The following is a 24,442-nucleotide window of genomic DNA, read 5'->3' as shown; positions in this document are numbered from 1 at the left end:
CCCAATCAGACACTGTTCATAGAAGACTCAATCATTAGACAATAAGGACAAAGGTCTCAGTGATGCCCATCTAAAGACGTTAACACCAAACAATGTCTACATCATTCATTAATAACACAAACATCTAACCCTTTCTTGTTGACACAGAGCTCTTCATATCATAACACTACTAACAAAATGGGATGGACTAGAGTAAGATGGTAAATTACATTGTAATGCCCAGTGACTTTATAAGGATTGAAGGAAATGAGCAAATTTTATTTTTAAGACAGATATCTTATGTACTCAACATGATGAGACAGACCCTATCACTCTTTGTTATACTCTTACTGACTATGGATGGAAGGAATGTACTACAGCTACTGTACAAGGTACAAATAAATGAATTGTTCATAAGTATTTGTAATTTTATTTATAGGACATGTTGAAAAATGTGCCTCTTCTACAAATGTCACTACAAACACACCTTATATTGAAATATTACGAGGACGTGTGGACGTGATGGAATACCTGGGTCCTCCTGGACCAGCTGGTGGAGAAAAAGTCGGAGCCAAAGGTGAACAAGGATTTCCTGAATTAATGGTAGAGAAAGGCACGACGTGGACACGTGGAGAAAGTGGAGTACAAGGACCTCTGGATTTTCTGGAACACCTGGAGAACAAGGAGAAAAAAGGACTACCAGGAAATCCTGGACCACCTGGACAACGAGGAGAAAGAGGATTACCAGGATGTTCCTGGTAGAAATGGCAATTAGGGAATACCTGGCTCTCCTGGAGAACAAGGAGAAAAAGGACTACCAGGAAATCCTGGACCACCTGGACAACGAGGAGAAAGAGGACTACCAGGAAATCCCGGATCACCTGGATTACCAGGAAAACGTGGAAAAACTGGACTTATGGAGTCCCTGGACTCCCAGGAGAACCTGGGACTCAATGGAAACACATGGACAACGAGGAGAAAGAGGATTACCAGGATATCCTGGCAATGATGGAATACCTGGACAACCCGGAGTAAAAGGATCTCAAGGAGCACCTGGACCACAAGGATCACATGGCCCTCAAGGAGCACCTGGACCACAAGGATCACATGGCCCTCAGGGATCAAAAGGGGCAACAGGAAACCCTGGTAATACAGGTCTTCAAGGACCATCAGGGCTACCTGGAACACCTGGACCTCCTGGAAAAGATGGTATTCCTGGCCACAGGAGATGTTGGAATGCACGGACAACCTGGAGTAAAGGATCTCAAGGAGCACCTGGACCAACAGGACTACCTGGAACAGTTGGATCTCCTGGTAGAAATGGTATTCCTGGCCCTGAAGGACACAAAAGGGCCTCCTGGCCCACAAGGACCAAGAGGATATGCTGGAATGCCCGGATACCCTGGAGTAAAAGGGTCTCAAGGAGCACCTGGACCACCAGGATTACATGGTCCTCAGGGATCAAGAGGGAAAATAGGAAAACCAGGAATTCCAGGTACTCCAGGACAAAAAATGGGTGTGTTGTCTATACCAGGTGGGGAAGAATATCCTGTCCTAAAACTACAGGAACACAAAAAACTTTATACTGGAAAGTTGCTGGAAATCATTATAGCCATACTGGAGGTGGAGCTAACTACATATGTCTACCTGATCAACCTGAGTTTTATTCGAAATACCTCAACTACATCTAACAACAACAATTCACACATATTTAGAGCATTTGGGTGATAATAATAATAGTATTCCTTGTGTTGTCTGTTATGTCCTCTAACAGAACAACATATCTCATGATACCAGCAAAAATCACTTGTCCTAAAACATGGACTATAGAATACCAGGGCTACCTTATGACTAGTCATCACACTCAACCACGAAACACAATTTATGAGTGTGTTGATAAAGATTACTGAGAGGCATTTAGGAAGTGGTGTTAAAATACAGCTGGTACTTTGTTCTACCATGTACAAGCTCAGGTAACAATCAATTCTGTCCTCCTTACAATACTGAAAAAGAACTCGCTTGTGTGGTATGCACCAAATGAACAATTACTTGTGTTATCACAAGAAAAGTAGAAAATGAAATTATTTTGTGTATAGTTAATTTGAAAAATTTCCTAAATAGAATAACAAAGTGAACATTACTTTAATAACTTTAATATCAACTAAGATAACTAGTAAAATATAATAGAGCTTTCAAACAACTAGTACTGCATATAGTCACAAAGAGGTAATGTTAATCAGTTTCATAACACACACATTCCTTCAAATACTTTAATAAATAATTCATACTAAATAGATATAATCATAACACTATTGTCCACAAAAAATGAGTTTTATTCATCTCACCATTTACTAAAAAACTAGTGTTAGTATTATCTTGACAAACTCTCTGGTAAGTTATCATTAACTAAATAATAACCTTATATTGAAATATTACGAGACGTGATGGACGTGATGGAATACCTGGTCCTCCTGGACCAGCTGGTGGAGAAAAAAGGAGCCAAAGGTGAACAAGGATTTCCTGGAATTAATGGTAGAGAAGGCAGACGTGGACAACGTGGAGAAAGTGGAGTACAAGGACAACCTGGAGTAAAAGTGATGGAATACCTGGTCCTCCTGGACCAGCTGGTGGAGAAAAAGGAGCCAAAGGTGAACAGGGACCTCCTGGAATAAAAGGGCCTCATGGAAGTGTTGGTGATCCTGGACCTCCTGGAAATGATGGTGGAGATGGCAATCCTGGAGTACCTGGACCACCAGGAGATCTTGGAACACCTGGACAACGAGGACCACAAGTGACGACCAGGAACACATGGACAACATGGACCACCAGGAGATCTTGGAGCACCTGGACCACCAGAAATCCTGGAGCACCCTGGACCCACTGGAACAGTTGGACCACCAGGAGATCTTGGAGCACCTGGACCACCAGGAGATCCTGGACCACCTGGATATAATGGTAGAGATGGCAATAATGGAGTACCTGGCTCTTGGAGAACAAGGAGTACCTGGACCTCCTGGAAAGGATGGGAAAAATGGAAATCCTGGGCCACCTGGACAACAAGGAGTATCTGGACCTCCTGGAAAGGATGGCAAAGATGGAAATCCTGGGCCACCTGGAGCACCCTGGACAACCAGGCCATCTGGACTACCTGGACCCACTGGACGACCAGGGCCACCTGGACCACAACCAGGAGTACTGTATACCTGCACCACCTGGAAAACCAGGGCCACCTGGACAAACAAGGAGTACCTGGACCTCCTGGAAAGGATGGCGAAGATGGAAATCCTGGGCCACCTGGACAACCAGGGCATCTGGACTACCTGGGACCACATGGACGACTAGGGCTACCTGGACAACAAGGAGTACCTGGACCTGCTGGTTTTCCAGGACCAAAAAATGGGGTGTGGTCTATACCAGATGGGGACGAATATTCTGTCCTAAAACTACAGGAACACAAAAACTTTATACCTGGGAAAGTTACGGGAATCATTATAGTCACACTGGAGGTGGAGCTAACTACATCTGTCTACCTGATCAGCCTGAGTTTTATTTAAATAACTCAACTACATCTAGCAACAATTCACACAATTATATTTGGAACAATGGGTTATAATAATAATAGTATTCCCTGTGTTGTCTGTTATATCTCTAACAGAACAACATATCTCATGATACCAGCAAAAATCACCTGTCCGACAAGCTGGGACTACAGAATACCAGGGCTACCTTATGACTAGTCATCCCAATCAATCACAAAATACAGTTTATGAGTGTGTCGATAAAAAATGCTAAAGGTATTTTCAGGAAGTGGTGCTAAGACAGATGGTACTTTGTTCTACCATGTACAAGCTCAATGTAACAATCAACTCTGTCCTCCTTACAATACTGAGAAAGAAACTCGCTTGTGTGGTATGTACCAAGTGAACAATTATTTATGCTATCACAAGAAAAGTAGAAGATGAAATTATTTTGTGTATAGTTAATTTGAAAATTTTCTAAACAGATTTACACAAAGTGAACATTACTTTAATAACTTTAATAATATCAACTAATATAAACTAGTAAAAAACATAATAGAGTTTTCAAACAACTAGAACTGTATATAGTCACCAGAAGTATTTGTTAATCAGTTTTAATAACAACACATTCCTTCCTAACCACTTTTATAAATAACTCATACTAAATAGATATCACATAACACACTATTTTCCACAATAAAAGGTTTTTATTCATCTCACCATTTACTACAAAAGAAGAAAGAATATAATGTCATCTCTACATACACAGTGCTATTGTCACCCTGAAAGATGACGTCTTTATAATTCTGTTTAAAATATCTACAAACCTCTCTACTTCACTTAATATTTATGGTATTCATAGTATGCTTAGTTATGTGTTTGAAAGTGAAAAGTATGTGTTCTTCAAGTTTACTGCAGTATCCATTTGTGTTGATATATATATGGTATATGTTGTCATGTTGATACAAGTATTGTTATTAAAAGTAAACAAGAACCAAAACTAATATACTAAAATAACATTCTTTTGGTAAAAATAGCAATACTAATAAATTGTTTGAATGCCAATGTCGAAATTATAACAAAATTTAAATAAATTTTAATACCAACTTGACATTATCAATGAAGATTGTCATGGAAATTGCAAAGTTAAAAATCCCATTCTCAAATATAATCCAGGATGACTAAATGAACCTATTAATTATCTAAACCCACAAAAATGACCTATAAGTCCAACGAAATACTTTGAATTATTAAAGTCAATGTTGATCATGAACAATCACACTTTGTAATGTTAAATAATAATATTATCTACACAACTAAGATGTGGATAAAAATTATTCTCTTTAAATTTCAGTTTAGTTTTGCTGAACAGATCATACCACTAATTATACAAAGAGGACATTCCCATATTCATGTCTCAATATTATTATAATAACAAACATGATGATATTGTATTCACCTCCATACTGTATATAAAGTGCTTAACTCCTCATCAATAAGGAAGATCCAATCACAACCATGATATAAGTGATTCAAACATTCTGACAAATCCACTGATAAAATGATGTCCTCTAGTATTTTCTTCCATATTTAAGTTAAACAAATCAAACTGTCTCTACATTAACATGTTCGTTCATAAGATCTTCTCAGACAGTGCCCATTATGTAATGTCTACTGTTATGATAATCTACACTCATAGAAATGAGTGATAAGAGTAGATCTGTTAGTAGTTTTCCCTGACCTCTGTTATTGATATATATGTCTTCCTGTCTACTTTTGTCAACCTTTAGCTGAGTTATCACTCTATACATAAACATATTTACACAATTAATGAATTTTTTATTACTTGTTATCCTTTAGCTGAGTCAACCACTTCAAACATTAACATGTATACACTCTAAACCTTACTCTAAACTTATCACAACTCATCATATATAAAGAACTGACAGATACATACTTAACTATCCAAGGAGAGAGAGTCTTAATTTAACAACTACTTCAAGTGGATATCTTCCTGTACAAACTAACTCAACATGATAAAAACAGATACTATCACTTTTGGTTATACTCTTATTGACTGTGGAATGGAAGGAGTGTACTACAGCTGCTGCTGTACAGGTAAAAAACACGCTACTTTACTTAATATTTTAAATATTTTTACTACAGGTAATACTATTCGAGATAAGAGATGTGTCTTTCTACAAATACCACTAAAAATGCACCTTATATTCAAATAGTACAAGGACGTGATGGGCGTGATGGAATGCCTGGTCTCCTCCTGGACCAGCTGTCCACCTGGAAAGATGGTATCAATGGTAAGATGGAGTGAAAAGGAGACAATGGAGAAACAAGGACTACAAGGACCTCCTGGGACCAAGAAATGGGGGTGTGGTCTTTACAAGATGGGGAAGATTTGCTTGTCCAAATACAACAGGAACACAACTGCTCTATACGGGGAAAGCTGCTGGGAGTCATTATGATCACACTGGAGGTGGAGCTAATTACATTTGTTTACCAGATGAACCTGAGTTTCTACCTACATCAGTGGTGCATCTGATTTCCAGTCATTTGTCTATGGAGCAGAATATCAAATTCATGGTCAAGGTCCTTCTAACCATCTACATAATCATAACATTCCTTGTGTTGTCTGTTATGCTTTCTACTAGAGTATCATATCTTATGATACCAGCAAAAAATCACCTGTCCTACACAATGGACACAGAATATCAGGGCTACCTTATGACAGAACGATATAATCACAAAACGAAATTCTGTCTATGAGTGTGTGGATAAAGATGCTGAAGGTATTCCTGGAAGTAGTGGTGACAATGATGGAGCTTTGTTCAATTATGTACAAGCTAAATGTAGTAATGGCCTTTGTCCTCCCTATGATGAATCCAAGGAACTTGCCTGTGTGGTGGTACCAAGTAAAGTAGTTATAATCTCTATACAATGAACTAATAATTAAAGTAGTAATTGACAATGATTTGACTAATAATTTCCATATACATGTAATTATTTAATCATTTCGTAAAATTTTTTTCATAACAAAAAATGTGCATTACAAACTGTGATATAGAGTGAGGTGTATAATAACATCATAACTTGTGTCACAACTATTGCTAAAGTTGTTACAATACTCCACATAAGTATGGAAACTCATCAAAATACAATGGCAACAAACAAGATAGAAGTAGACATAGATGATCTGGTCCACTATATTTAACAGACCAAAATAGCTTTTTCTTCAACTAGACAACATTTATGAATATGATACCAAACTACAGCCTAGCTATGAACAATGATTCATCAAATGTTATTATCAAGTAGGTAGTGTTGCCATAGTAACACTGTATATGTAAGGATGGCAAGTTCTTTTTTCTGTTTAGCTCATAAAAATTCCAAAATGTATAGGCTATCATGATTACATGAGAGACTTAATAACAAAAAGTAGTGATTTTAACATCTTAGCTTCTAAGTAGCCTCTTGAAGAAACCTTGGCCATTTATTTATACTGAATCAATTTAAAATAAAATACAAAATAAGTGAATACCTCATGTGAAAACATACCTTTCTGTGTAAAAATTAATCCTAAAAAACTCCTACTTTCATTGTTGTAGTTATAGTAGTGCAAACATTGTTCCATCCCTACATACACAGTGCTACTGTCTACATGAATAAAGACGTCTTGATTTTATTACAATTCTGTTTAAACATACAAAAACCTCTTTACTCATTAGATATTTATGGCATTCATAGTATGTTTAGTTATGTGTTTGAAAATGAAAAGTATGTTTTTCAAGTTTATTGCAGTATTAATATGGTTGGTATATGTGATTGTGTAATATTAGTACTGTTACTAAAAGTAACAAGAACCAAAAACAATATACTATAAAAAAACATCCTTTGGGCAAAATTCCAATACTAATAAATTGTTTGAATGCCAATCGCAAATTATAACTAAATTTAATTTAATTCTCAATACCAACTCAAACATTATTATCAATCATGATTGCCATGAAAATTATGAAGTTAAAAACTCCCATTATTAAATATAATTCAGGATAATTTTCTCTGACCTCTGTCATTGATGTATCTGTCTTTCTGTCTCCTATTGTCAACCTTTAGCTGAGTCACCATTCTACAACATAAATATGTTTACACTCTAAACTATGCATTAAATGTATTAACACCTCATCACATATAAAGAAACTGACAGGTACATTACTCAACTATCAAAGAGAAAGATCTTTAACTCAACAACTACTTCAAGTGAATATCTTCCTGTACAACTAACCCAAGATGATGATACAGACTCTATCACTCTTGGTATACTTATTGACTGTGAATGGAGGAGTGTACTACAAATGCTGTACAAGGTATGCTATTAGATATCTTAAAACATTTCTACTACAGGTGACACTAGTCGATATAAGAGAGGTCTTTCTTCTACAGATGCCACTACAAAACACACTTACATTCAAATAATACAAGGACGTGATGGACGTGATGGAATGCCTGGGTTCCTGGAATAGCAGGTCCACCTGGGAAAGATGGTATCAATGGTAAAGATGGAGTGAAAGGAGACAAAGGAGAACAAGGACTACAAGGACCTCCTGGACCAAGAAATGGGGGTGTGGTCTTTACAAGATGGGGAAGATTTGCTTGTCCAAATACAACAGAACACAACTGCTCTATACGGGGAAAGCTGCTGGTAGTGATCACCTTTACACAGGAGGTGGAGCTAATTACATTTGTTACCAGATGAACCTGAGTTTCTTCTATATGTCAGTGGTGCATCTGATTTCCAGTAATTTATCTATGGAGCAGAGTATCAAATACATGGTGAAGGTCCTTCTAACCATCTACATGATCGAAACATCCTTGTGTTGTCTGTTATGCTCTACTAGAGTATCATATCTTATGATACCAGCAAAAAAAAATCACCTGTCCTATAACATGGACTACAGAATATCAGGGCTATCTTATGACAGAACGATACAATCACAAACGAAACTCTGTTTATGAGTGTGTTGATAAAATGCTGTGTAGGTATTCCCGGGAGTGAAGCTGACAATAATGGAGCTTTGTTTAATTATGTACAAGCTAAATGTAGTAATGGCCTCTGTCCTCCTTATGATGAATCCAAGGAAACTCGCCTGTGTGGTGTGTACCAAGTAAAGAAGTTGTAGAAGTTGTAATCTCTATACAATGAACTAACAATTATAGTAGTAATTGACAATTATTTCATTTCCCTATACATGTAGTTGTTCTATCATTAAATTTCCTACAAAAATCTTTCCTTCATAGCCAAATAAATTTTGTATTAAAACGTATATAAGAGCAAGTTTGTGTAACAACACTACAACATAAAACAAAAGAGAAACAGAAAGAACATTGTGCCATCCCTACATTGGTAGTGCTACTGTTTACCTGAAAGATGTCTTGATTTTCTGATTTATTAATTCTGTAAACATCTACAAACCTTTCTACTTCACTTGATATTTCTAATATTCATAGTATGTTTAGCTATGTGGTTTGAAATAAAAAGCATTTTTTTCAAGTTTACTGCAGTATGTACTTGTGTTAATATAGCTGTATGTGTTATTGTGTTGATAATAGTACTGTTACTAAAAGTAAAACAAGAAACCAAAACTATATACTAAAAAAACATCCTTTTTGGTAAACATATCAAATTATAAATCGTTTGAATTCCAATGTCAAAATTATAACTAAATTTAATTATTTTCAATATCAACTCAACATTATTGTCAACCAAGATTGCCATGAAATTGTGAAGTTTAAAAACTCTAATTTCAAATGTAATGGGTGATTAAAACAAGTCTATTATTATCTAATCACAAAAACGACCTTTAAGTCCATTGAAATACTTTTGAACTAAAGTCTATTTTGATTACAGACAATCACAGTTTGTAATGTTAAAACGATAATTATATTATCTAGACAAAACTAAGATGTGGGTAAAATTATTCTCTTCAAACTTCACTTTAGTTTTGGCTGAACAGATCATACCACTAATTATACAAGGATAGACATTACCACCTTTGTGTTTCAATATTATCATTAAGACAAACATGGTTATCTCATTCACCTCCATACTGTATAGTGTTAAACTCCTCATATAATAAGGAAGATCCAATCACATAGTGATATAAGTCATACATACAATTCTGACAAATCCACTGGTAAACTGAAGTCTTTTACCATCTCCTTTGAATCTTAGTTAAAATATATCAATTGTCTACATTAACATGTCCATATGATCTTAGATATTGAGATCTTCCCAGACAATGCCCACTCATGCAATGACTACTATTATGATAACCTACATTTGTGAAGTAATAAGTGTAGATCTGTCAGTAGTTTTCCTGACATCTGTCACTGATGTACCTGTCTTTCTGTCTCCTTTTGCCAATCTTTTGCTGAGTCATCATTCTACACATAAATATGTTTGCACTTCAAACTATGCATTAACGTATCAACAACTCATCGCTATATAAAGAACTGACAGATACACATTATCTATCCAAAAAGAACGAGTATTTAAAAACTACTTCAAGTGAATATTTTCCTGTACAACATGATGACACAGACCTCATTACTTTTGATTATACTCTTACTGACTGTGGAATGGAAGGAGTGTACTACATATGCTGTACAAGGTATGTTATTAGATATTTTAAACATTTTTACTACAGGTGACCACTAGTCGATATAAGAGATGTCGTTCTTCTACAGATACCACTACAAACACACCTTACATTCAAATAGTACAAGGATGTGATGGAATGCCTGGGCTTCCTGGAATAGCAGGTCCACCTGGGAAAGATGGTATCAATGGCAAAGATGGAGTGAAAGGAGACAAAGGAGAACAAGGACCAAAGGGACCTCCTGGACCAAGAAATGGGGGTGTTGGTCTTTATAAGATGGGGGAAGATTTTGCTTGTCCAAATACAACAGGAACACAAATCCTCTATAAGGGGAAACCTGCTGGGAGTCATTGGACTCACACTGGAGGTGGAGCTAATTACATTTGTTTACCAGATGAACCTGAGTTTCTTTCTTACGTCAGTGGTACAAACGATTACCAGTCATTTATCTATGGAGCAGAATATCAAATTCATGGTGAAGGTCCTTCTAACCATCTACATGATCAAAAACATACCTTGTGTGGTCTGTTATGCTTCTACTAGAGTATCATATCTTATGATACCAGCAAAAATCACCTGTCCTACAACATGGATTACAGAATATCAGGGCTATCTTATGACAGAACAATACAGTCACAAACGAAACTCTGTTTATGAGATGTGTTGATAAAAATGCTGTAGGTATTCCTGGTAGTGAAGCTGACAATAATGGAGCTTTGTTTAATTATGTACAAGCTAATGTAGTAATGGCCTTTGTCTCCTTATGATGAATCCAAGGAACTCGCCTGTGTGGTGTGTACCAAGTAAGAATTATAACCTCTATACAATGAACTAACAATTAAAGTAGTAATGACAATGATTTCATTTCCCTATACATGTAGTTGTTCTATCATTAAATTTTCCTACAAAAATCATTCCTTCATAGCAAAATAAATTTTATATTATAAACTTGATATAAGAGTGAGCTTGTATAACAACATCACAACTGCTGCTAAAGTTATTATAAAAATCCTCCCACAAGTATGGGACTATATCTCAAATTCAAAATATAATTGTGACAAACAAGAGAGGAGCAGACATTGATGCTCTGTCTAGTATATTTAGTAGACTAAAACCAGCTTTTTCTTCCATATGACATATATAATATGAACCAACATTACAACCTAGCTATGATTTATCTATTATATTACTGTAAGGTAGGAAGTAGTAATTTGAAGTGCTAGCAGCAGCACTATGATATTCATAGGTTGCCATGTATAACAGTAGTTATTTTATCAAAGTTGCTTTCATATAACAATAACATATTAAAATGATATGAGAGGACATCCAGAGGTATATATACATAAATTTAAATACATACCATGTGGCCTAAAACAATCTTAGGATTGTCTGGCATTTGCAATGTGCCAGGCAAAAAATAGGGGATCTTGTAGAAACTTTACGTATTAAAAGGGCAATCTATAGTAGTTTATAGTATGTAGTATTAAACATGTCATAATTCCAAAACAAGTGAAAACCAATACCACTGACTCCATGATAGCAGTATCCATGTGTATAACAGTTGATACAAGTCTATGTGAATGTTAATAATTACTATATCTACTTTATTTGATTAGAATTATTCAAATGGACACTGTTCAATATTCTGATAGACGTGTAGATACCGCTATAAGTCCAAATTATTATAGTCTTTGATATTTTGTGGAAACAGATAATATTCTAACAAGAACAATATTTGTAAAATCATCTTAAGACTATTTATTGGCATTGTTGTTGTTGGAAGGGAAATAAGTTTGAAGACTGGAGAGTTGGTAGTAGCTATACAACTGCTCAAAGATATTTCATTGGGTTTCTAAACTTGATCAGTTATCAAGCTAAATTCAAAGTGCTTGTGACAGCAGTTAATAAATCCATTGGTTGCAATGGCTATTTTATGCAGATTAATATATATATATATATATATATATATATACTGAAGTATCTAAGTCTGTTGAAGAGTGCTCGATGTCGTTTAGACAGAGCGGGTTAGAACAGAATTAAAGAACAAAAGAACAGGGCTCTCGCTGTGTTGCTGTTACTCCGAGTTTCACGCGTTATGCGATCATCAGACAGCTGTCTGATGTCTGATGATCACATAACGCGTGAAACTCAAAGTAACAGCAACACAGTGAGAGCCCTGTTCTTTTGTCCTTTAATTCTGTTATATATATATATATATATATATATATATATATATCTATATATATATATATATATGTCATGTGGCCCAAAATCAAGGACTGCCTGGTATATATATATATAATATATATATATATATATATATATATATATATGTCATGTGGCCCAAAATCAAGGACTGCCTGGTATGTGCATAAATGTGAAATAAGGCATTGGTCATTTGTTAACATTGCAAATGAAAGCAAATATATTAACAAAGTCAAAAATGTGCTCTATATATAATTATATCAAACAAAAGTCTCAATTTTGTTGCATTTAATAAAGTCATTGTTACTTTGATAGTGCTTTGGTATATTAATTTTAGAGAGCAGTACTTAGAAGCCACATATTACACAAACAAGTACTATAAAGAAGTCATACATCATTCAGCTGTTACAAGTCTTCTCTGACATGTATGAACTTGACAATGTCAGATATGAGTACACCACTAAAATAACAGAGACAACCAACTATTACCACAACTACACAAGGTTAAATTGTACTTTACTAATCTCTAGTCTCTAGAAGTTCAACCCATATGGAATCACTACTCCACATATTAATACATTTATATTCTAAACCTTGTTATAACTTTCAACAACTCATCACTATATAAAGAACTGACAGTTACATATTTAACTATCCAAAGAGAAAGATTCTTTAACTCAACAACTACTTTAAGTGGATATCTTCCTGTACAACTAACTCAACATGATGACACAGACCCTATCACTCTTGGTTATACTCTTACTGACTGTGGAATGGAAAGAGTGTACTACAGCAGCTGTACAAGGTAATTACTCAATATGCTACTGGATATTTTAAACATTTCTACTACAGGTGACACTAGTCGAGATAAGAGATGTATCTCTACTACAAATGTCACTACAAACACACCTTATATTCAAATATTACAAGGACGTGATGGACGTGATGGAATGCCTGGTCCTCCTGGACCAGCTGGTCCACATGGGAAAGATGGCACCAACGGTAGAGATGGAGTGAAAGGAGACAAAGGAGAACAAGGACCTCCTGGACCAAGAAATGGGGGTGTGGTCTTTACAAGATGGGAAGATTTGCTTGTCCAAATACAACAGGAACACAAATGCTCTATAAGGGAAAGCTGCTGGAGTCACTGGAGTCACACTGGAGGTGGAGCTAATTACATTTGTTTACCAGATGAACCTGAGTTTCTTCTATATGTCAGTGGTGCATCTGATCACCAGTCATTTATCTATGGAGCAGAATATCAAATTCATGGTCAAGTCCTTCTAACCATCTACAAGATCATAATGTTCCTTGTGTTGTCTGTTATGCTTCTACTAGAGTATCATATCTTATGATACCAGCAAAAATCACCTGTCCTACAACATGGACTACAGATATCAAGGCTATCTTATGACAGAACGATACAGTCACAAACGAAACTCTGTTTATGAGTGTGTTGATAAAAATGCTGTAGGTATTCCTGGAAGTAGTGGTGACAATGATGGAGCTTGTTTTAATTTTGTACAAGCTAAATGTAGTAATGGCCTTGTCCTCCCTATGATGAATCCAAGGAACTCACCTGTGTGGTGTGTACCAAGTAAAGACGTTGTAATCTTAATACAATGAACTAATAATTAAAGTAGTAATTGACAATAATTTGATTAATGATTTTATTATACATATAGTTCTTCAATCATTCCCAAAAACATTTCTTCAAAACAAAATATAATTTTACATTACAAACTGTGATATTATCTCATGCTAACTTTAAAAAATAAAACGCAGGCTACAAAGACTTGTGCTTTTTTTAAATCTTATTACAAATAGAATAGAAATTGCTGCATACTAGGCAGATGTTATAAATTAATATAAACCACAAAATCATGGAAGAAAGATAAAGAACTATATAACATCAAAGTGATGTTATATATTCAGCATAGTGTGGTAATTTGATTATAATCAGTATAGTTTGTCGCTAATGTTAGTGGTTACTTGTGCTCTAAGTTTTAATTACCACAAGGATTACCTCAAAGGTTTTAAAGCATCCAATAGTATTAACATCAGTTTTCTAATACAAGTGCACTATACCTAATGCCACAATTTCTTCATTGATATAGATCACAACAACATTATTGAATATTCTTTACTAACAAAACATCACATTAGTTATTATAATAGTGTATTACTTTTTATAAAGTAATTTAGTAATAAGATTAGTTAATTCAACTGAAATAGCATTTGTAATTGATCAAATGAAATTCAGTGACTGCATGGCATGCTAATAATCACTTTGTGTCCTTTAATTTCTTTTAAATTTTTTTATAAGTACTCTAATTGTCACATATATACAAATCACACCTTGAACTGATCAATATTTTGATACAAGGTGATATAGCTACTGCATAAGCCAAATTCTAATGTTCTTGGTATTTTGCGAAAACAGATTATAAATCTAAAAGAATATGATTGTGAAAATCATCCTAAGATTATTTTATTGGCATTGTTGGTGTTTTAAGAGAGCTAAGTTTGAAGACCAGAGAATTGATAGAAGTTATGGAACTGCTAAAAGATGTTTTATTGAGTTACAAAGAATTTTAAAAATTGATCTATTACAGTGCTCAATTCAAAATGCTTGAGTAGTAATTAAATCCATTGTTTGTAATGGTTATTTCATACAGGTTAATAACTTAAATATATATATATATATCATGTGACATATTACACAAACAAAGTACTATTCAGCTGTTACAAGTCTTCTCTGACATGTATGAACTTGACAATGTCAGACATGAGTAGACCACAAACTAACAGAGACAATTATTATTACCACAACTACACAAGGTTAAATTGGACTTGTAATCTAATAAGTATTCTATAAAAACATGGCCTCTTGCTTGAGATCTTCCCAGACCTTGCTCTTGAAGCAAAAACCACTGTACTAATGTAATAAGCAATCTAAAGAAACATGGCCTCTGGTTAGACTTTCCCAGACCTTGCTCTGTGAAGCAATAACCACTGTAGTGATAGTTAACTGGATAAAAAGACAAGGGAAGGTCTTATCTTCCCCTTTCAATGTAAAGAGGATGTTTTTCACTGATCTCTACTATTAATGTATCTGTCCTCCTGTCTCCTTTGGTCAAACAACATAATCCATTAGGGAATCTCTAGTCCACATACAAACACCTTTACACTATAGACTTGTTTTAACTTGTCAACAACTCATCATTATATAAAGAACTGACAGTTACGTATTATTAATTCAACATAATGACACAGATCCTATCACTCCTGATTATACTCTTACTGACTGTGGAATGCAAGGAGTGTACTACAGCTGCTATACAAGGTAACTACTCAATATATCACTAGATATCTTAAACATTTTTACTACAGGTGAAAATAGTCGATATAAGAAGATATGTTTCTTCTACAGATATTACTAAAACACACTCATATTCAAATAGTACAGGATGTGATGGAATACCTGGTCCTCCTGGACCAGCTGGTTCACATGGGAAAGATAGTATCAATGGTAAAGATGGAATAAAAGGAGACAAAGGAGAACAAGGACTGCAAGGAGATCCTGGACTAAGAAATGGGGTGTGTGGTCTTTACAAGATGGGGAAGATTTGCTTGTCCAAATACAACAGGAACACAACTGCTCTATAAGGGGAAGCTGCTGGGAGTACTTACAGTCACACTGGAGGTGGAGCTAATTACATTTTTAAATCAAATGACTATATAAAGAGCCAAGAAAAGAACAAAATTGCAGATTGCAAACTTTTTCAAGAAATAAAAACGCTAGCTCTACATCATTTCAAGCTTTAAAATCATTCTCTTCACAGCTATAATTATAGCTACCTCCAGTGAAAAAGGAAATTGTCCAACTGAAGAACCTCAAGTTATGTAAGAATAATACAATGTAATGATTGCCTTTGTTTTGTCTTACAGTAACAACTGTAAAGCTGATGATAAAGAAGGACAAAACTACAATGTACTTGTATAGAATTAAAAGAGAAAGGGAAATTCAACTGTACTAATTGTTTGCTTGTAACAGTTAAAAGAACAATACAAAAAATCATCTGTCCAACAACATGGACTACAGGATACCAAGGCTACCTTATGACAGAACGATACACTCACAAACGAAATTCTCTGTCTATGAATGTGTCGATAAAAATGCTGTGGGTATTCCTGGGAGTGAAGCTGACAATAATGGAGCTGTGTTCAATTATGTACAAGCTAAATGTAGTAATGGCCTCTGTCCTCCCTATGATAAATCCAAGGAACTCGCCTGTGTGGTGTGTACCAAGTAAAGAACTTGTAATCTCTATACAATGAAGTAATAATTAAAGTAGTAATTGACAATGATTTGATTTCCCTACATGTAATTGTTTAATCATTAAATTTTCTTACAAAAATCTTTTCTTCATAGTAAAATAAATTTGCATTAGCAAGCTTGTATACCTCCACCACAACTGCTGCTAGTTATTATAAAACTCCTCCCACAAGTATGGGGGCTATATCTCATCAAAATATACTTGCAACAAACAAGATAGGAGCAGACATTGATGATCTAGTCTAGTATATTTAGTAGACTAAAAAACAGCTTTTTTCTTCCCTATGACTATATAATATGATACCAACATTACAACCTAGCTATGATTTATCTATATATTACTATAAGGTAGGAAGTAGTAATTTGAAGTGCTAGCAGCAGCACTAATGATATTCATAGTTGCCATGTATAACAGTAGTTATTTTATCAAAGTTGCTTTCATATAACAATAACATATTAAAATGATATGAGCGGACATACAGGTATATATACATAAAAGTAGATACATGCAATGTGGTCCAAAACAATCTTAGGATTGTCTGGCATTTGTAATGAAAAAATAGGGGATCTTATAAAAAAACTTTACGTGTTAAAAGACCAATCCATAATATGTAGTGTTAAACATGTCATAATTCCGAAACAAGTGAAGACCAAAATTAAGATCACTGACTCCACAATAGCAGTATCCATGTGTATAACAGTTTTTATAAGTCTATGTGAATGCTATTGAAGAGTATGTGATGTTTCAAATATATATGCAAAAATAAGACATGACAGAGACAACTGTACTACAGGTCTTAAAAATTAAACTAACTTGTATTTCATTATATTATGATATAGTGAAAGACAAGGTCAGATTAATTCTCAAGACCTGTAGTATAGTTGTCTTTGTTTGATATTCACTTTAGTACTATAACCTCATGAAATTTGCTACTAAAAGTAATGACAATGATCACTTCAGTAAAGTTAATCATTCCAATGAACATACCAGTATATGGGATCGATAGGGCCTGCCATTGTTCCAACATAAATGGGTCCACTATGAACAAGCACAACATTTGGGTCATTTAGTAAATATTCTCTACCATTTGCTGAAATATAATTAATACTCATTACTAACAAAACATCATACTAGTTGTTATAATTGTATATTATTTTTCATATAGTAAAGTTAATTATTAAGATCAGTTAAACCAACTGACAAAGCATTTGTAATTGTCCAATAAAATGCATTTATAGCAATGCATGTTAATAATTACTATATCTACTTTTTTATTAGAATTATTCAATGGACACTGTTCATATTCTGATAGATGGTGTAGATACTGTTATAAGTACAATTTATTATAGTTTTTGATATTTTGTGGAAACAGATTATAAATTCTAAGAACCATATTTGTAAAAATCATCTTAAGATTATTTATTGTTGTAGGGGAACTAAGTTTGAAGACTAGAGAGTTGGTAGTGGCTATAGAACTGCTCAAAGACACTTTATTGGTTTCTAAACTTGATCAGTTATCAAGCCAAATTCAAAGTGCTTGTGACAGTAGTTATTAAATCCATTGGTTACAATGGCTATTTTATGCAGATTAATATAGATACACATACATCATAGATACATACATACATATATATATATATATATATATATATATGTCATGTGGCCCAAAATCAAGGAATGCCTGGTATGTGCATAAAGGTGAAATAAGGGATTGGTCATTTGTTAAACATTGCAATGAAAGCAAGTATATCAATAGAGTCAAATCTGCCCTATACAAAATTATATCAAACAAAATCTCAATTTTTGTTTCAATAATAAAGTCATTGTTACTTTGATAGTGTTTTGTACATTATTTTTAGAGAGCAGTACTTAAAAACCACATATTTACACAAACAAGTACTATAAAGAGGCCATACTGATTCAGCTGTTACAAGTCTTCTCTGACATGTATGAACTTGACAATGTCAGATATGAGTACACCACTAAAATAACAGAGACAACCAACTATTACACAAACTACACAAGGTTTAATTGTACTTTACTAATCTAATAAATATTCTATAGAAACATATGACCTTCTCAGACCTTGCTCTGAGATACAACAACCACTGTAGTGATAATTAACAGGTTAAAAAACGAAGGAGGACTTGTCTTATCCTTCAATGTAAAGAGGATGATTTTTCCTGACCTCTTTCCATTAATGTATCTAGAAGTCCAACCCGCTACTCCATACCATCATACATTTATATTCTAAACCTTGTTATAACTTGACAACAACTCATCACTATATAAAAGAACTGACAGTTACATATTTAACTATCCAAAAGAAAAGACTCTTTAACTCAACAACTACTTTAAGTGGATATCTTCCTAACTCAACATGATGACACAGACCCTATTGCTCTGGTTATACTCTTACTAACTGTGGAATGGAAGGAGGGTACTACAGCTGCTGTACAAGGTAACTACTCACTATATTACTAAATATTTTAAACTTTTCTTACTACAGGTGACACTAGTCGATATAAGAGATGTGTCTCTTCTACAAATGTCACTACAAACACACCTTATATTCAAATACTACAAGGACGTGATGGACGTGATGGAATGCCTGGTCCTCTTGGACCAGCTGGTCCACATGGGAAGATGGTATCAATGGCAAGATGGAGTGAAAAGGAGACAAAGGAGAACAAGACCTCCTGGACCAAGAAATGGGTGTGTGGTCTTTACAAGATGGGGAAGATTTGCTTGTCCAAATACAACAGGAACACAAATGCTCTATAAGGAAAAGCTGCTGGGAGTCATTATGATCACCTGGAGGTGGAGCTAATTACATTTGTTTACCAGATGAACCTGAGTTTCTTACCTACATCCAGTGGTGCAGGCTGATTACCAGTCATTTATCTATGGAGCAGAATATCAAATTCATGGTCAAGGTCCTCTAAAATTTGACCTACATGATCAAAACATTCCTTGTGTTGTCTGTTATGCTTCTACTAGAGTATCATATCTTATGATACCAGCAAAAAATCACCTGTTCCTACAACATGGACTACAGAATATCAGGGCTACCTTATGACAGAACGTATATAATCACAAACGAAATTGTCTATGAGTGTGTTGATAAAAATGCTGAAGGTATTCCAGGAAGTAAAGGAAACAATGATGGTGCTTGTGTTTCATTGGTACAAGCTAAATGTAATAGCGGCCTCTGTCCTCCCTATGATGAATCCAAGGACTCGCGCCTGTGTGGTGTGTACCAAGTAAAGAATTTTTGTAATCTCTATACAATGAACTAACAATTAAATAATAATTGACAAAAATTTGATAATGATTTTCCTTATAATTATTATTAATCAATTGTAATTATTCAATCATTTTCCAAAATCTTTCCTTCATAACAAAATATATTTTGCATTACAAACTGTGATATTATCTCATGCTAACTTAAAAAATGAAAGACTTGTGCTTTTTAAAATCTTATTCGGATAGAATAGAAATTGCTGCCATACTAGGCAGATGTTATAAATTAATATAAACCACAAATCCTGGATGAAAGATAAAGAACTATAAAACATCAAAGTGATGATATATATTGCAGCATAGTGTGGTAATTTGATTATAATCAATATAGTTTGTCAGTTTTTCTGCTGCTCTCTAATGTTAGTGGTTACTTGTGCTCAAATTTCAATTGCCATAATGATTACCTCAAAGGTTTTAAAGTATCCAATAGTCTTAACAATAGTTTTCTAAGACAAGTGCACTATACCTAATGCCACAGTTTCTTCATTGATATAGATCACAACAACATTATTTGAATATTCTTTACTAACAAATTTCATATTATTTATTATAATAGTGTATTACTTTTATATAAGTAATTTAGTATTAAGATTAGTTAATTCAACTGAAATAGCATTTGTAATTGATCAAATGAAAGTTCAGTGACTGCATGGCATGCTAATAACCACTTTGTGGTCCTTTAATTTCTTTTTAAATTTTTTAGAAGTACTCTAATTGTCACATACATACAATTCACACCTTGAAATGCTCAAAATTTTGATACAAGGTGATATAGGCCAAATTATAAGGTTCTTGGTATTTTGTGAAAACAGATTATAAATCTAAAAGAATATAATTGTAAAAAATCATCCTAAGATTATTTTATTGGCATTGTGGTGTTGTAAGAGAGCTAAGTTTTAAGACCAGAGAGTTGATAGAAGTATGGGAATGCTCAAAGACGTTTGATTGGTTACAGAGGAATTTTAAAAATTGATCTATTACAATGTCAATTCAAAATACTTGTGGTAGTAGCAATTAAATCCATTGGTTGTAATAGGTATTTTCATACAGATTAATAACTTATATATCATGTGACATATTACACAAACAAATACTATAAAGAAGTCATTCAGCTGTTACAAGTCTTCTATGACATGTTAGGACTTGACAATGGTCCAGATATGAGTACACAATAAAATAACAGAGACATTAATTATTACCACAACTACACAAGGTTAAATTGGACTTATAATTGTACTAAATCTAATAAGTATTCTATAAAAATATGGCCTCTTGCTTGAGATCTTCCCAGACATTGCTCTTTGAAGCAATAACCACTGTACTAATCTAATAAACAATCTAAAGAAACATGGCCCTCTTGGTTAAAGACTATCCCAGACCTTGCTCTGTGAAGCAAAAACCACTGTAGTGATAGCTAACTGGTTAAAAAGACAAAGGAAGGTCTTATCTTCCTCTTTCAATATAAAGAGGATGGTTTTCACTGTCCTCTACCATTAAAATGTATCTGTCCTGTTCCTGTCCCTTTTGGTCAAAAAACATAATCGGTTAGGGAATCTCTAGTCCACATACGAACACCTTTCACTATACACCTTCCTTTAACTTGTCAACAACTCATCATTATATAAAGAACTGACAGTTATGTATTATTAATTCAATATAAGGACCAGACCCTATCACTCTGATAAGACTCTTACTGACTGTGGAATTGCAAGGAGTGTACTTACAGCGTATACAAGGTAAACTACTCAATATATACCTAGATATCTTAAACCTTTTTACTACAGGTGACAATAGTGATATAAGAGATGTGTTATCTTCTATAGATGCCGTGAAACATACACCTTATATTCAAATAGTATAGGGATGTGATGGAATACCTGGTCGCTTTGGACAGCTGATCCACATGGTAAGACAGTATCAATGGCAAAGATGGAGTAAAAGGAAAAAAAAGGAATACAAGGACTTCCAGGGTAAGAAAAAGGGGGTGTGTCTTTACAAGATGGGGAAGATTTGCTTGTCAATACAACAGGAACACAACTGCTCGATAAGGGAAAGCTGCTGGGAGTATTACCAGTCACATGGAGGTGGAGCTAATTACATTTTAAATAAATGACTCTATATAAAGAGCCAAGAAAAGAACAAATGGCCGATCGCAAACTTTTTCAAGAAATAAAAAACCTTAGCTCTACATTCATTTCAAGCTTAAATCATTCTCTTCACAAGCTATAATTATAGCTACTCCAGTTGTAAAAGGAAATTGTCCAATGAGGCACTCAAGGTGTAAGAATTAATACATAGAATGATTGCCTTTGTTTGTCTACAGTAAAAAGGTGGACAACTGTAAAGCTGATGATAAAAAAGGACAAAACACACAATGTTAAATTGTATAGAATTAAAAGAGAAAAGGAAATTAACTGACTAATTTGTTTTGCATCACAACAGTTATGAAGAACAATACTTGCTTTAAGTATGCTTAAAGCGTTGATAAGGGACAAAAGCTAGGCAAGTATCTTCTGAATTCAATTTAAAAAATGTGCCACTATTCCAAGTAAAAACATTGTCTGTAATAAAAATAATGCTTATCTCTCTATATATGTATAGGCCTATTGTGACATGGAGACTGATGATGGTGATTGGACTGTCTTTCAAAGAAGAAGGGATGCTCTGTAACAGAGTATATTCTCCATGCATCTGGATATAATGGTACTGCTAAGAGGACTCTATGTAATCCCACAATCTTAGAACCTTTTCTACTAATGACAACATGATAATGATCAATCCTGGGTATCTTAATAGTACCGTTAAGGCATAAAGATGGATGGTGTTATTATATATGCCCATAAACCCAATTGAATGGCAACACTAAATTGACAATTATCAAGTTATTATTTGAACAATCTGAACAGCAAGTCATATCTCTATCATTTGTTGAGATGAAATTATGGCCGTGTTCAATGACTCTAAAACAACGATTTGAATTACATATGTTGATCTAAAAATTTTAGAATGATAATTTTTATTTGCTAAAATGATGTTTTTTGTGTAATTTTATAAAAAATTTTATTGTTCACCGTGTGGTTGGTGATACAAAAGGCATGACTGTTATGTCGTTAAAAATAAGATAATAATAAATAAAATTATAGTCAAAAAAATCATCTCTGACTTGAAAAGATAGTGACTTCACATAAAACTGACTAGAGCTACAAAGATTGTAAAATTAAGGAGTAGTGCCAGCAGAAGGGACTATAAACTATAGAATGTTAGAAATCTAGGCAGAATCAAGTTTAGCAAAAATCTTTGAGCATTATCAGTTCACATCGCATTGGGTCATAAGACATTACAGTTAGGACTAATAAATTAATTGGTTGCTATATGTGTAGGTGGTTAAAGGCTGTGGTTTTACTTACATTCAGTTATTTTTGAAAGTTCCGTAAAAAATAAAATACAAAAGCGAACATATCATCGATAACACAGTTGGCTAATCTCATTTGGTTCTAGTTCTGTTTGTCTAAAGTTTGACTTCTAAGTCCAGTTTTGTCTGAAGTTTAAACTTAGCAGTTTCAAGTTTGTAATATACAAAAGGCATGACGGTTATGACGCTACAGTCTAAGAAAGGTGTTTATAATCATTATTCTCATTAACGAGTCACCCACTAATTACTTATGTAGTGTAAATGAAACCCACAATATATGCTGATGATGCTAATCTGAATAAAAGCTCTTACATTAATCTTAAATCATGTTATTACATATAAAGGATACAGTTTGTCTGCCATCATGTCTGTATGATAATGATGACATCATGACTAAGCAGTTATAACAAACATTGGGAGCAGTCCCCATCTTTTGTTATATAAAGGGGATGATTGAGTACCACAAAGACAGGTGAAGGTGTCAATTCTAAAACAGAAATGAAGTTCGTATGTTCTCTTTCTAGCTATGTTTGTCTGCAGTGTGAGTAGCAAATTGGTCCACCAGAACCAAAAAGGTTTAAAATCAAAATGCTTAGATTTTTGGCTATTATACTTGATTAAATGAATCTTAATTTCTTACTTCTAATTTCTTACAGAATATCTGTACAGTTGTAAAGAGCTAATGATGAGGAAGGACAAGATCTCTCTTGTACTTTATAGAACTGAAGGAGAAAGGAAAAATACAAACTGTACTTGTTTTGCTGATTATACTCCTGATGGAGAATATCTGGACTGTCTTGATGCTTCAATAAGGGACAGAATAAGAGTGGTGACTATTCTCACTCAAACCTGACAACATGTCACCTTTAGGTACAACATTGTCTTTAACAAACATGATGCGTCCTCTCTCTATATGGTATAGGCCTATTGTGACATGGAGACTGATGGTGGTGGATGGACTGTCCTTTCAAAAGAAGAATGGAGGCTCTGTTGACTTCTATCCTCAACTGGAGC

General features: G+C 34.2%; 1 protein-coding gene across 1 annotated transcript; it reads left to right on the top strand.

Moving 5' to 3' along the window:
- Window positions 1–501: 501 nt before the first annotated feature.
- LOC121392816 (collagen alpha-1(I) chain-like) lies at window positions 502–16,689 on the top strand. The gene is given in 17 exon segments (XM_041523889.1): window positions 502–729; window positions 731–892; window positions 895–942; window positions 945–1,325; window positions 1,327–1,639; window positions 2,419–2,568; window positions 2,571–2,763; window positions 2,765–2,962; window positions 2,964–3,171; window positions 3,204–3,522; window positions 5,735–5,812; window positions 8,033–8,211; window positions 10,217–10,592; window positions 13,226–13,644; window positions 13,647–13,695; window positions 15,807–15,973; window positions 16,438–16,689. Coding segments are annotated over 17 exon segments (3,720 nt in total).
- The last annotated feature ends 7,753 nt before the right edge of the window (window positions 16,690–24,442 follow it).

Source organism: Gigantopelta aegis, unplaced genomic scaffold (genome assembly GCF_016097555.1).
Source record: "Gigantopelta aegis isolate Gae_Host unplaced genomic scaffold, Gae_host_genome ctg4605_pilon_pilon, whole genome shotgun sequence".
Taxonomy (NCBI): Eukaryota; Metazoa; Mollusca; class Gastropoda; order Neomphalida; family Peltospiridae; genus Gigantopelta; species Gigantopelta aegis.
Note: the sequence above shows the minus strand (reverse complement) of the source record. Positions and strands in the feature narration are given on the sequence as shown.